This window comes from Myripristis murdjan, chromosome 22 (assembly GCF_902150065.1).
Source record: "Myripristis murdjan chromosome 22, fMyrMur1.1, whole genome shotgun sequence".
Lineage (NCBI taxonomy): Eukaryota > Metazoa > Chordata > Actinopteri > Holocentriformes > Holocentridae > Myripristis > Myripristis murdjan.
Window position 1 is genome coordinate 8,679,298 of NC_044001.1, and position 13,855 is coordinate 8,693,152.

General features: G+C 41.7%; 2 protein-coding genes across 8 annotated transcripts; both read right to left on the reverse strand.

The window, feature by feature from the left end:
* Nucleotides 1-231: 231 nt before the first annotated feature.
* On the reverse strand, nucleotides 232-7,827 carry dnajc5gb (DnaJ (Hsp40) homolog, subfamily C, member 5 gamma b). Of its 3 annotated transcripts, none has more exons than XM_030044760.1 (6): nucleotides 7,635-7,827; nucleotides 7,183-7,309; nucleotides 5,862-6,075; nucleotides 4,286-4,442; nucleotides 3,698-3,751; nucleotides 232-2,212 (listed from the first exon to the last, which is right to left on the reverse strand). In XM_030044760.1, exons 2-6 carry the CDS (start codon nucleotides 7,293-7,295, stop codon nucleotides 2,106-2,108), a joined length of 645 nt encoding a protein of 214 aa, XP_029900620.1. In that variant the 5' UTR covers nucleotides 7,296-7,309; nucleotides 7,635-7,827; the 3' UTR covers nucleotides 232-2,105. The 3 variants fall into 3 exon arrangements, with proteins under 3 accessions (XP_029900620.1, XP_029900619.1, XP_029900621.1); XM_030044759.1 differs by having other exon boundaries at nucleotides 3,698-3,754; nucleotides 7,635-7,826; XM_030044761.1 differs by lacking the exon at nucleotides 3,698-3,751 and having other exon boundaries at nucleotides 7,635-7,826.
* A 981-nt stretch (nucleotides 7,828-8,808) lies between these two features.
* Nucleotides 8,809-12,835, reverse strand: tp53i3 (tumor protein p53 inducible protein 3). 5 transcript variants are annotated; one of them, XM_030044682.1, is made up of 7 exons: nucleotides 12,697-12,835; nucleotides 12,337-12,412; nucleotides 11,414-11,554; nucleotides 10,995-11,262; nucleotides 10,299-10,511; nucleotides 9,299-9,495; nucleotides 8,809-9,066 (listed from the first exon to the last, which is right to left on the reverse strand). In XM_030044682.1, the coding sequence occupies exons 3-7, from the start codon at nucleotides 11,552-11,554 to the stop codon at nucleotides 8,869-8,871; spliced, it is 1,017 nt and encodes a 338-aa protein (XP_029900542.1). In that variant the 5' UTR covers nucleotides 12,337-12,412; nucleotides 12,697-12,835; the 3' UTR covers nucleotides 8,809-8,868. The 5 variants fall into 5 exon arrangements, with proteins under 5 accessions (XP_029900542.1, XP_029900541.1, XP_029900540.1 ...); XM_030044681.1 differs by having other exon boundaries at nucleotides 11,414-11,581; XM_030044680.1 differs by lacking the exon at nucleotides 12,337-12,412 and having other exon boundaries at nucleotides 11,414-11,581; nucleotides 12,697-12,782.
* Nucleotides 12,836-13,855: the final 1,020 nt, after the last annotated feature.

The window sequence follows — 13,855 nt, forward strand, 5'->3', positions numbered from 1 at the left end:
CACCTGCCACCTGCTCTGATGTGTGTGAGCCTACAGCAGCAAGACTGATATTATCAGTGAGGGGCGGAGTGCAGCAGGAGCCAATGGCAGGTCATCAAGCTGATAGGTATAGACTCATAGGAGCTGCATGTAGTATGGTGGTAATTTACAAGCATACAAACAGTCACTAACATCAAACTTGACACAGAGAAAACCCTAAAAAAAAAAAAAAACTCACTGGAAGAGGGCAGCTGCATTTACAATATTACCCAAGTTTATTTGATCATACACAGGTTTTACAGTACCAACTTGTTTGGAAAAAAAATTAAAACTTTGATAGGATCAGTGGGAATGTCTGGAACTCCTTAGAACAAAACAATGATCATTCATTTAGATTCATCATCGAAAGATTCAGAGACGTAAGAGATTACACCTTTATATCAATTAAACTGATAAACAGGAAAAAATGTCTTATATAAATCGAGTAAATGGAAAAAAAAAAAAAAAGTTGAGTATTGCTAGAGTGCTTCAGTCCAGTGCAAACTTAAACTGCATAGTTTCTGTATATCATTATTGTACAGTATATCCTGACTTGAAGTTCCTGATGAGTGAGTTTCACTCCATGAGCACGATTCTGATCTCAAGTATGTTACTAGTTACAGGACAGGAGTTCAAAAAGTGTCTGTAGCTGTCTAAACTTTGTGATTACATCGCCTTGGCAAAACAAATGCTGATAATTATTCGCAAATACTATTTGACACAAGTGTTTGGAGAGCACACGCAGCTGGAATGCAACCCAATGAGTTAACATTTCTACTGACAGAGGAGAGAAAACTGAAAGACCAAGATGCCAGGCTGTCATCATAACTTCAAGTTGTAGCATCACACTCGATCAAATGCTCAGCAGATAATTTGCGGTAAAAGTTCAGATTAAAAATATATATCTCTGAATGTACATTAAAAACACAATTCCAGTATGTACCATCATTTCACAAGACTGTAGTTACATCCCACAAAAAAAAGAGAAAAAAAAATCTCACATGTTGCACCGAGTACATTGTCTTGACTTTAAAAAATAAAAATGAAGTAGATATAAAAAGCCCTTGACACGACAATCATCTTGCTTCCATCACCAGATCAGATAGGTCTTGCCGATATAATTCATAAAACATTTTGCACAGAGCAAAATTCCTTGGTTATTTTTGCAACGTACTCCTGACAAAGACCATGTGCCAGCTTCGCTTTAGTGTTTTCATCAACATACGAGATAGTTAAGAAATGTGGCATCTGGCTACTTGCAAGGCAGAGCAAAACCTCTAGCAACGCCACCAGCCTCTCTTAATGACCGATGATTTGGTTCTGTTCAAATTCTGTTGAAAGTGGAGCTGCTAAATTTGCACGAGTAAACATGATCAACATCCTAACAAACTAGGAAATTTCAAAGTCAAGATGGTTTGAACATGATCTGCAAGTATGCGGTTTGCATATCTGAACAGGGATCGATGGGCGTGCACACAGCAGATATGAATCTGTGAGCAAAAACCACCGTGACAAGCGACAGGCCTTGCGTGTCGGCTGCAGAGTCCGTCTCAAAAAACCTGCACCAGCCTGTGACACTGCAGTAAAGATCTCGTCCCGCAAAGTGTTCTCAGGCCATCTTGGCATCATAAGCAATCACAATGAACTTGAGAGCTTAAAGTGCACATAAAAAAAAAAACAAAAAAAAAAAAAAACGAGCATTCAAGAACTCATACTAGGCACTGATCTGTATTTATTCAACAGGATTTTGTCATCTGCCGTTGCAGTATGGATTTCAACCCAAAAGTAAAAAGTAAAAAAAAATAAATATGCGATTGGATGAAGGAAAGTCTACGCATTGAGGGAAGAAAAAAATGGCACTATAAAACAAAGGCACAATCAAATCGGTGCTGTAAACAAACACCCCTCGCTGACGGGTACATTTTCTGCATGTCAGCTGCAGTCTTTGGGGAAAAAAAAAAAACAGCCACATTCAGACTCACCACACAGAAATTTACAGACATGACCAGCTCGGTTTAAATTATCGCCGTGGCAGCCGGTGCTAACATGGTTAAATCACGCCGGCCGAGATGCGGCGCCCAGAGGACTCACTCCTCGGTGGGCTGTGTGAGCTGGCAGGCCGCGGGGTCCTGCTGCCCGGGGCCCGACGTGCCGTTGGCCGCATGCGGCTGAATCACGATGGGCGCGTTCTCACCTGCAGGGGGAAACAGACACAGATGTAAATACAGCAGTTCTACACGCCTGTGACAGTTTGTGCACCTTTCAACTAGATCCTCAGGAAAATCAGCAAAAACTAAATGTTACATTTTAAAGAAAAAATAATAAATCCTAATAACAGCAATGATAAAGGCTAATGGTGTGTAAGACAAATCAGCTGACTAGGAGCAGATAAACAACTCCTGCACACTGTGTATAATTCCTTTATTTCATTGTGAAATGTAACTGTGGTAAACAAAGGTGAAAAAATGTTTATCTGCTCATATATTTCTTTTTAATTTCTTTAAATAAACTTAATTTCAAAAGGATCAAATTTTACATTAAATCACACTGTGGCAAGATGTCAATGAAAGAAACAGCTGAATTTATAGTTACATTCTGATCTATATTATTTATTAGTGTGGTTAGTGTGGTTATCACATGGTGGATGCCACAAATATGAAATGTTATTATGGGGTGTTATAGGGCATTAGGCAGGTGAGAATGGAGCAAATGTTGCAACAGACAGACACACAGTGTGTGTGTGTGTGGCACATGAGGCTGATTAGCCAGAGGGTTAATAAGCAGCACAATGAAAGCACTGAGTCAGCGTTTCACTTTGGCATCGCGATTTCACGATTTACTACCTGCAGCCTCCATGAGGTTTCACCACATCATCACTGTACTCAATAATATGAACTGTAAGTGAAATTATTTCTTGTGTATCATATCAGCACAGCGAAGACTGAATCACTTTTTTGTATGTGTATCTGTGCACAAAGCTGGCTAGTTAGAAGGTAATGGGTGATATTTCTGGTTCTAATTCCATGTGGTGGATTTTGTGGATTTTATTCTAAATCGATTCAGACCCCTGCATGAACATCGCTCAAGCTGTAAATGCTTCTTCTTGCCGGGGGTTATTTAAAATACTGCACACATTATTCCATCTTCCATGCATGTACATGATGTTTATTTACAGCTTCTGTTTTTGTGATGGTCAGTTTTCTTCTTGTTGTTTTGGGGAAAAGGAAGTAAATGCCAAAACAACACAACAGGACTCATCGTTCATTTTAGAGTCTTCAAAGGAGCCGAATGGATCAGATTAAAGAAATCGATCACAGATTATTATGGGCCGTTTAAATCCAAATTAATCAATTAGAAACTTGTTTAAATTAAACAATTTTTTTCGATTCTGGACGCAGCTGGGGTCGATCTATTAGCATCTACTCTCAGAATCAACATGACTTATCGAAAATTGTCTCTTTTGGGGTCAGCTCTCCGTCCTCAGCTGTCTGAACTTTTTAAATAAATGACTTGTGGTCGATACACCCAATGCCAAACGACTGGCCAGTAATAAATCAGATGTGAAACAACAAAATGAAGATGTCGTGCCAAAGTGAAACATCACTTCGTCCTGTTAATTGCAGTGAGACGGCGCATCGCAGCGTGCACTCAGCACAGTGAGCTGCATGTGGAGCTTCACCTGAAGTGTCAGAGGCGGCACAGGGGCTCGGCTGAATAACTATAACATCATCACCTGCTGTGAAACAAAATGAAACACTCACTCTACCATGTTTTTTCATTTTTCTTTTGGGGTTAATGCTGCACTGGACAAGTGTTTTCTTTGTAAATAGATCCATCCTATCAGTCTAAATGGGAAGATCATCCCATTTAGACTACCAACACAGATCTTTTGCCTCTCTGGTCTCGTCATGTTTCAAGATTTCTGGCTATGGAAGTTCAAATTTTTCAGTCCCCTCTCTGCTATTTTGAGCGGCTAACATCCAAAGTTGCCCAGTGCAGCTTTAATCTCTTTGTTTCACTGCATTTTATCGCTTAAAAAAAAGAATCACAATCACAACCAAAATCAGAAATACAAAGAAAGTATTCACAAGTAAGTCATTATAGAGTATTTTAATGTGAGATCCCATCACTGAGATGCTGTAAAATGTCAGTTTTCATGTCATTTTCATTGTTTTTTTTTTTTTTTCTATGTGGACACCATAAAGAAAAGCCGACATCTTTGGCGCCAACAAAATGAAAAGTTGAGTAAAAACTAGATCCCACTCACCGTGATCGTGCTCTGCTCTGATCTGATCCTCCAGGTCCTCGGGGTCCATGTAGGCAAAGTTCTCCTCGTCCTCTGGCGCCTTGCACTTCCCACAGCAGAAGCAGCAGCAGCAGAAACAGCAGCAGCAGGTGAAGATGCTGCAGCACACCACCAGCGCCTGCAGAGGAACGAACATCAGTAAGGACGCACTTTTATATCTTCAAGACTGCTGCCATTTGGGGGAAAAAAGGGACACCTAATCTTACAAAACAACAAATGGCACAAGATCAAACTAAACTAAATGTGTGTATTTTACACAAAACTACCCTTAAGAACAACAACTTTTTCCATTTAACTTTCTCTGTACCTTTTCAGAAAATTTGAATGCTTTACATCAGCAAATTCAACTCCCTGCCTGAAGGAAAAATCTCCCCTCGTCCATGTTCACAAAATGCTGCTCGTGTATCATCATCATCATCATCATGAGTGTGAATACAATGCACAACTGGATTCTGCTTATAACTTTCATTATGGCTTCACTATGGTCTTCGGGTGCATCCTCATCTTATTTGCGTTTGCGACGGCTTGTTTTAATTTCCTCCATCACTACCCCTTTAAAATTATGACGTTATAATGAAGTGACTCATACAAGGAAAGGAAAGGAAGGAAGGAAGGAAGGGAAGTGAATGAGTGGAGGAGGGGAAGTTGAACACAATCAGGATAGTTGGCTCCTGCTACTGCCATAAAAATCTGAGGTAAAGCATAAACATCTTGTAGCCAATCAGAGGTCTTCAAATTTAATGTGGCACTTTTTGGTCATTATCTTGTAATTTTTTCTAGTTTGTTCATTTTCAGGTCATTTTCTTTTTTTGCTCATTTGCTTATCAGCCTTCTTCCCCATGTTTTTGACAGAAATCCAGTGAATTTGCTCAGGTTTCAAAGGGGTGAAAGGTCTGTGAATGCATAACTAAACAAACAAATAGATAAATAAATGCATAAATAATTAAATAAATAAAAATGCAATGGGGATGGGATGGGACAGCCGACTTCTGGCAGTCAGTGGAGCATTTATTAACCGGGGCTCTTAATTTGTAGGTTCCAGTGAAACCTTTTGGAAATGTTTCATATATGTTTTTATTTATACTGTTTTTCTTCCTATTTATCTGATTTTATTCATTTTATTGTTTTTCGCTTCCTCAATCGCCATGTCCTTTGACTTAATGTTTGATAGATGTTTTTTAAAATCATACCGTTTTGTTCCTCTTCATTTGATCCTGTTGATTTTACTTCCTCTGAGCTCATGCCCTTTGGCCTTATTTTCATTTTATCTGCTGTGTCTGAGTTTTTTTCCCCCTGTAAAACGCTGTGTGACACTTCAGAAAATGGTTAGATAAAGGTTTATTACTGGTCGAGGCTCATGAAAACACTTTCTGAGAGGATGCTGCTCTTTTTCCCGATAAAAGCTGCTACAAAGGCGACTTTAAAGTGGCTTATTAAGTATTAGGGCTGTCAGCAAGATGCATCATCAGCTTCCAGTTGCTCACAAAGGCAAAAGCAAGTAGTGAAGGAAAACTACAGCTCCTAGCATGCCCCTCACCTTGAACCAGCACTTGGACATGAGGAAGTAGTATTTGACGCTCTCGTCCCCAAACTGCTCGGCCACGTAGAGGCCCATGGATCCATACTCGTCGTAGATCTTCCTCTTGTTCTCGTCGCTGAGGATGGAGTTGGCGTTGTTGATCTCCTTGAACTTCTCCGCCGCCTCGGGGTTGTCCGGGTTCTTATCGGGGTGATGCCGCAGCGCCAGCTTCCTGCAAGGAAACGACTGAGTGTTTCTGGGAATTGAAGTGAAGAGCTGAATCTCCACGACATCCACTGCAGGGCTCTCTCCAGACATTTTACACCTTGGACTTCTGTTAACGCTGGTGATGACAGACTTTGGCCTGCTTTACGCAAAACAGTGCTCATACATTTAGCTGCAGGCAGAGAGGTGATATTTATACACACTACAGATTGCAGAATGCAAATAATAATACAATTTTTACTGGTGCAGAGTCGCTAAATTCATCTGGAACATAATACAAAGCCAAATCCTTCACTAACTCACACTACAGCTGCATCTTGTTAAGGCTGCACTCAGAGGTGTAGAAATCATTTCAAGAGAGAGGGGGATGGGATGTTTCTTGAAATTTGTATTTATATATTTTTCTAACAAACTTTCCAGAAATGTTTCACTAATTTTCTGACAGTTTTGTAAATATGTTCACTATCTTTTTGGTCATTATCTTGCAATTTTTACTGGTTTGTCAACTTTCAGGCCTTTTCCCACCTAATTTCCTTTCACCTTTCTTCCCCCATGTTTTTGAAAGAAATCCAGTGAATTTCAAAGGGGTCAAAGGTGTGGCAATGCATAACTAAATAAACAAATAGATAGATAGATAGATAGATAGATAGATAAAAAAGCAATGGGATGGGATGGGACAGCGGACTCCTGACAGTGGGTGAACTATTTAGTAACCGGACTCTTAAAATGCAGGAATAAAGTGAGGCGGGACAGGCTCCAGAAGTGAGGGGAACCCTGAGGGGGACACCACGCCCTCATCACCCACCCACCCATCCACACACACACACACACACACACACACACACACACACACACACACACACACAGCACAACACAGCACCATCCACCCGCCCCAGCTGCACTTACTGTATTTATTGTACAATAAGCTGTTATATGTTACATTTGTGTTCAGGGCTGGGCTGCAGATCAGGCAAATTTTCAATGCATTTGTTTTTTAATGAATAAATGACCATAAACTCTTCCTATCAGTTCGACCTGCTTGTTAAGTCTCTTCTCTGACCTCAGGTGTTTAGTAAGCAGGTAGGAGGCACTAACTAACCTCAGCAGCGCCTACCTGTAGGCCTTTTTGATCTCCTCGGCGGACGCTCCCTTCTCCAGGCCGAGGATCTTGTACAGGCTGTCCCCGGCTGTGGACATTTTGCGCTGAGGTCTGTTCGGTTGTTCCATGTTTTCGTCTTTTTCTGCGGCATCAAACCACAACGGTTCAGTATCACAAGCATGGTCATCTCTAAAGGCAAACATGTCAGCTCAAAGGCAAAATAAACAAGCAAAATAAACAAGATCCACTACAGAGGAAACGACAGTGTGGCACATTTTGAACGTCTCGCCCGGTTTTCTCGAACTGTTTGATTTTTAAATGATTATTATTTGGGGTTCATTTGTTATTGGCGCACCGGCTGAAGTAGTTTGACATTACAGGGTCATGTTGCGACAGATTAGCCCCTTATCCGGCTGCATGAGGAACAAGTGACTGACATTACATGTGAAAAGTTAGATGGTACATACTGGGAAGATTAGTGCAGTTGGTTTTGGCAGAATCCTAAAATCCGAGACTTGGCTGTTGATTGTCTTAACGTTTGCTGCATGATCTGAGGCGGACACAAGCCAACTTTTGCTGTTGAAAAACTCTCATGGGCGAAGGATTTGTTCACTTGAGCCGCACGGCAGTAATGCAGGAAGTTTCAGGGAGGAAGAGGACAGAAATGAATCCTGTTGCGTCACCGGCAAATCTGCTGTGGCCACTGCTGCGCACCAGGCCCGCAGGAGGGGCGGCGCGTCTGGGAGAGGAAACCGGCCTGAGCTGCCTATTTTCTGCTCAATTGTGAAGTTAAAGATTAGAAATGAAATCATCACACCTCAGTTTGTGCAGAAGGATGTTAATGTAAAGATATTCTGTGGATAATTATCATTTCATCTTAATAATCCACAGCCTTTTGCGTCAAAATATTAAATTTGGTGAGACAGTTTACCATCATGTTGGGGAGAAGATGAGCCCCACCCAGGGTGAGAAGGGGTCATATATTCATTTATTCAAATCTGATATTTTCCCCGCAGGTTAAGTTTGATCTGCCCCGTTTTAATTTTATTTGAATTGATCTCTCTTTAAAAAAAAAGTGAACATGCCCCCTAAACACAGGATTGCATTGCAATCTATTATCCTACAGAATATTAAATACAATGTAGACATGGCCATGTCATGTCAAAAAGGTCAAGACCCAGGGTGTTGAAGCTTTCACTGTTTTTTTTTTGTTTTGTTTTTTTTTTAACCAAACGGGAACCTGGGCCCTGGGCCTCCATTTCTCGATCTCAATGTGCAGGGACCTATTTCTCCTTTTCCACATACAACTTTTATTTATTGGCAACTGAATATTGAATGGATTTTGTTAAAATTACTAAATACATCAAAATTAATGAAATGACAGAGCTGTTTTTCATAATTAGTAACTGTATACTGACATTTGAAACAGGGGGTATGATGAAGTCAGTGAAGCTGTCTAACATGATATGACAGGCAGTGTAAAATCAACTCTGCAAAGTTTTATTTTATGAATGGTAATAACTTGCACGGTCAATCTCCATAACTGTGTCAAATAAATATAAAACTTGAACTCGAACCAAATGCTCTTCAAATGCTACAATGGCCATGACACCATAAAATAATAAAATCAGTCAGTGATGTTATTCCTTTAATGATCAGGATGAAATGTACAATTCAAAGTAATAACATGAGCATGATAAATCACTGGGTTTCAGGACTTTGTGATATCACGTTAATGATGATTTTCCCCATGTTTCTGTTGGCCTCCATGTGTTTATGAGCCTCTGCAATGTCGTCCAGGTTGAATGTGCTGTCGATCACCGGCCTCAGGGAGGCAGGCTTGTCTGAGAAGAAAGGCAAGACTCTCTGTGAGAAGGCCCTCACCAGCTCAGCTTTATACTGGGAGAGGAAAATGCAAAGCAATGATGAGTTTCAGGAAAGCTGGGTTTCAAAAATGCAAATACAAGATATGTGTCAAAATGAACATGCAAATTTGGTCGACATTGTAATAACGCGGCATAGAGTGGGTGGAAGAAAGACATTGTTGAATTCTCATGATGAGATACGTCAGCATGCAAATATGAAGAAACAAGCCTGCCTTTATCCTGCTTCACACCCCTTGAGTTCTCACCTGAAGGCTGCGAGAGCGCAGGAGGCTGCTGAGCAGGTGGCCTCGCTTGGACAGCAGTTTGCCCAGCAGGTCTCCTTCTACCGTCTTGCCTCCCATGGTGCCGAACAGCACCCACCTGCCGTCTGTGGCTAAGCAGCTCACATTCTTCTCCCAGGCGCTCCCACCGATGCAGTCGAGGATGACATCGGCTCCTCTGCCTGCGAAGCGACAGCAGGCTCGTTACTGAACTCGGGAGGAACTAAAGCAGGGGTGGCATCATGTGTGAAGAGTTTAAGCACACATAAATAGTTTCCCCATCAGGACCAGTTGAGCATCAGATATTATCAGTTAAAGGACTGTCTTTGATTTACTGTTTGTTTGTTTTTTAAAGCCTGAGCCTGTGGGCCTCCCCTCAGACAAATCTTAGAAAAAGGTTCCCACAGCCTAATACTGCTGTTTGAAATAACTTCAAAGTCTCTTTCACCAAATGACAGATATTTAGGCTACTGTACTGCTGGTTCCTTTTGGGGGTCTAGGGGTTGGGGTGGGGCGCGGGGGGTGTTTTTAACATGTAAAGCACTTTGTGCTACATTTCATGTATGAAAAGTGCTCTATAAATAAAGTTTTGATTGATTGACTGATTGATAAGGAGAAAAATCATTTCATCATTAATTCTTCTTTGTCTCTCAACCTCCCCTGAAACTGTAACTGAAACTGAATCTGCAAAATGTTCAGAAACAAATGTCTGTTTTGATACTATCACCAATTCATAGAGCAGAACAGTAATTCAATTTGTCAATTAATCCATTAGTTGATTTTAAAAATTAATAGATTATTTTGGTAATTGATCAATGGTTTTATTACCAAATAAAAATACTAAACAGTTTCTGGTTACAGCTCCAAACATGGTAAGATTTGCTTGCTTTTCTCTTTTTCATATGTTTTTGGCTGCTGATAAGACCAAGTAGGAACAGACTGATAGATCAATCGGCACTGAGAATAATTGTCATCTGCCACACACCTTCTGTAAAATCATTAACTCTCTCTGCAAAGTTTTCCTCTTTGTAGTTAAAGCCAGCTGCGGCGCCCAGTTTCTCAGCCATCTTGAGTTTTTCTGCACTCCCTGCAGTGACGACAGGAATGGCACCGAGCAGACGAGCCAGCTGGACAGCAGCCGTTCCAACTCCGCTGGCCCCGGCGTGCACCAACACGACCTCCCCCTGCTTTACCTGAGCTGTGGGAGAGAAGACACATCACCCCTGCAGTCAGCCGCACCATGTGCTTCACATCAGCTTTCTTCTGAGCATCAGAGGGCGACAAAATGTGTGCATTCTTCTTGGTAAAAGAAAGTGTAGAAATATGTCCTCTTGCTTATTTGCAGATTATAAAGAGTGAGAGCAAATCATTATCTGCATTTGTTTTCTCCTGCTTGAAATACTAGATAGGTAGAGATGGTCATATAGGACATCATAGCAAGTCTCTCTCTGTCTTTTTCCATTAGAACTGCAGTTTCACTATTTGAACTGCCCTGACACAGTGAACCCCTTTGATTTGTGTTTGCCAGATGAAATGAATGCACTGATTTATCTGCCAGTGCAGTTTGAACCTGGTTTGGTGTGCATATGCGCGGCTTTTAAGCCAGTATAAGGTGTCATGGGTACTTCCCCCAATGAAATCAGAGCGGTTTTGTGATGAATACCGAGCACAGCTGCTATACCTATAAGATGCAACAGCTGAAACGCAGTGAGCCAAGCCTCTGGGATTGCAGCCGCCTGGCAGAGAGAGAGTTGACGGGGAACGGGCATGAGAAGCTCCTCGGGCACAGCGACGTATTCTGCATATCCTCCTCCGCAGACCAAGGCCATGACCCTGTCATCTGACTTCCAGCATCTCTTTACCCCAGGGCCAATGGCAGCCACGGTGCCAGCTACCTCCAGACCCAAGATCTCACTCTCACCTGGGGGAGGCGGGTACAGGCCTCGTCTCTGACGGAAAACACAAAGAATCATTCAAAAAAGCTCACAAAGGCTGAGTGTCAGAATCAGAATCACTTTATTCACCAGGTGCAGTAAACTGACAAGAGTTTGTCTTGGTGAGATGGGTGCAGGAAAATGAGATGTTTGCATTGTAGTTTACCTGGAGTAAGTCGGCTCTGTTGAGGGCAGTCGCATGAACTTTAATTAGGACTTCTGTATCCTTAAGTTGAGGTCTGGGGATGGTCCGCAGCTGCAGATTTTCTGAACCTCCTGGCACATCAACACACACCGCCAGCATCATCTCGGCAAAGCAGAAGCAGCACTCAGGCTAAAGTAGGGCCACAAAATGAAAATAAATTGCACATTACCATGAATTGGTCATGAAGTTGTCTTTAATGATGCATTTTCCACCTCTTTCATTATCTGGCATATGTTGAATGTTTATGGACTAACATTAGATACAAGGTAAGAAATAACCTTCAATAGGTTCATAAAAATTAATTCCAATATTGCTGCTTTTGGTTCGCGATTCATAGAGCACAATGATGATTGAACTTATTCCCAGTCATTTGCTGTTCATACACCAAATGCGTAGGAAGCGAGCAGCAACAGCATAAAAACAGACAAACCGGGTGGTTAACATTTGCATTCACTTGTCTGCTTTCACCACAATAACACGTGCAACATCTCACATGAACAAAATAAACATCAGGCCTCACTGACTCTGGAATGTGGATTTTTCTGTGGGGCAGCACCAGATCCTTTAGGTGGAAGTTGACAACCAGTATGATTAAAAAACTATTCAAGTGTCCTGAATCAGGGCGAAAGCAGCGACTAACATTATGGCTGAAGAAAAGAGAGAATCCCAAAGTTCATCAACAGAAAATCCAAGGAGACACCAGCATCCTGCATACAGTTAGATATAGAAAGGCCAAAGCTTTGTGTTAACAGCATGTGTTGCAGGAAATAGTCATATTGCTGTCTCAACAGTAATTTAATCTGACCAGGTAGACACATGCACAGTGTGTGAGAGAATGAATGGGATGTTGCATTGGTTCACAATTCCCTCTAAAGTGTCAGTACCTTTTCCTGTCATGCAGCGGAAGTGCTGGTTTTCCTGCATGTGCCTTGGCATTCACGGCGTCAATGAAACATGCAGCTTTACAAGAAAAAAAAAAAAAAAAAAAAAAAAAAGAGGAACTCGTGGATTACCGGTTTAAACAAATAAGCAATAATCTGCATTAAAATTCATGCATTCTTGCAGCGCCCGACTGTTTCATAACCTCTGGAGCCCGATCACACTGACCTAAAGTTTTTTTTTTGTTTGTTTGTTTGTTTTTTTTCCCCAAGTTAAACGGCATGACTTGCTGAAAGTTTTCAAGGGCGCTTAAACGATTCATTGTCCGTCTATAAAATGAGCGTTGGAGTTGAAATAAAACTTACCAGTGGCTTCATGGACTTTCAGACTACATCATGTGTTTACAGAAAATCACGCCAGCCTGAACAACTTACATATTTTCTAAACCGAAAGTCGGGAGGTTTGGAGTCAAGAGGGGCAGGCTCTGTGTTAAAGGGAAATTACACCACAATGTGTAATGGCCTTTTGGCACTGATCTGTAATAACACGCTGGCTGCTGGATTTTCACAAAACGGCAAAACAAACAAACAAACAAACAAACAGACTGAAGGTTTGTGATAATAAATGTTCCAATTTGATTTGCACTCATTCATAATTTTCCTACATGTGAAGGTTTCAGGGGACATCCTGTAACTGAATATCTCAGTTGTAACAGAAAAAAAAAAAAAAAAAAGTGACAGTGCACAAAGACAAGGCACGCAGCTTCAAATACAATAAGCTATTCCATTACACATATTTACTGTAGACTGCCATAGCAGCAAGCACTCTCTAGTGCTCAGATGCCAACACAGCACTCTGGGAGGGAAAGTGCATGTCAGTCAGGTAAGACAATGACAAATATGCTTTAATTGGAATTGCACAGCCAGTACATAACCTTACATGAATAGAGAATTTGAATGTACCCTCTCCTCCAGTAGCTCCTGAATATAATGAATCAAAGTTACAGAGGACCGAGGTGTGTGCTGCAGAAAGAGGTGAGCCAGACAAATTGCAGAGAGGACGCAGAGCTCCGGCATAAACTGAATCTTCTGGAAATTCAGTACAGGCACACTTGCAAGATGCTGCAACAGAGGAAAGACTCATTGATGCTGGAACAGAGAAGACTGTTGCTGCTGAAAGCCTGCGGGCCCAAAGCTACCGTCCACAAAACTATGAAAGAGATAGCTGAGTACAAAAGAGCTGAGATGGACATCAGGGGTATTCACACTTCGGATGTAGGAAGATTGAACTCCATTAGATCCCAGTGCCGTGAAAGAGGGCCGGTCCAACTGGGAGAAATGCGGTCTACATCAGCACCGCTGGCATCAGTCAAAGCCACGAGCTCTGCCAGGCACAGACTCACCGGCCAGTGGAGCCTGTCGTTCCGGCAGCTGAAAAATATTGCCGCTATCGACTGTGTGGTAAAAAGGGAGCTGGCCAGACAGAAGCAGCATGCCAGGGAAGAAATGGAAAGGCTCAGGAATC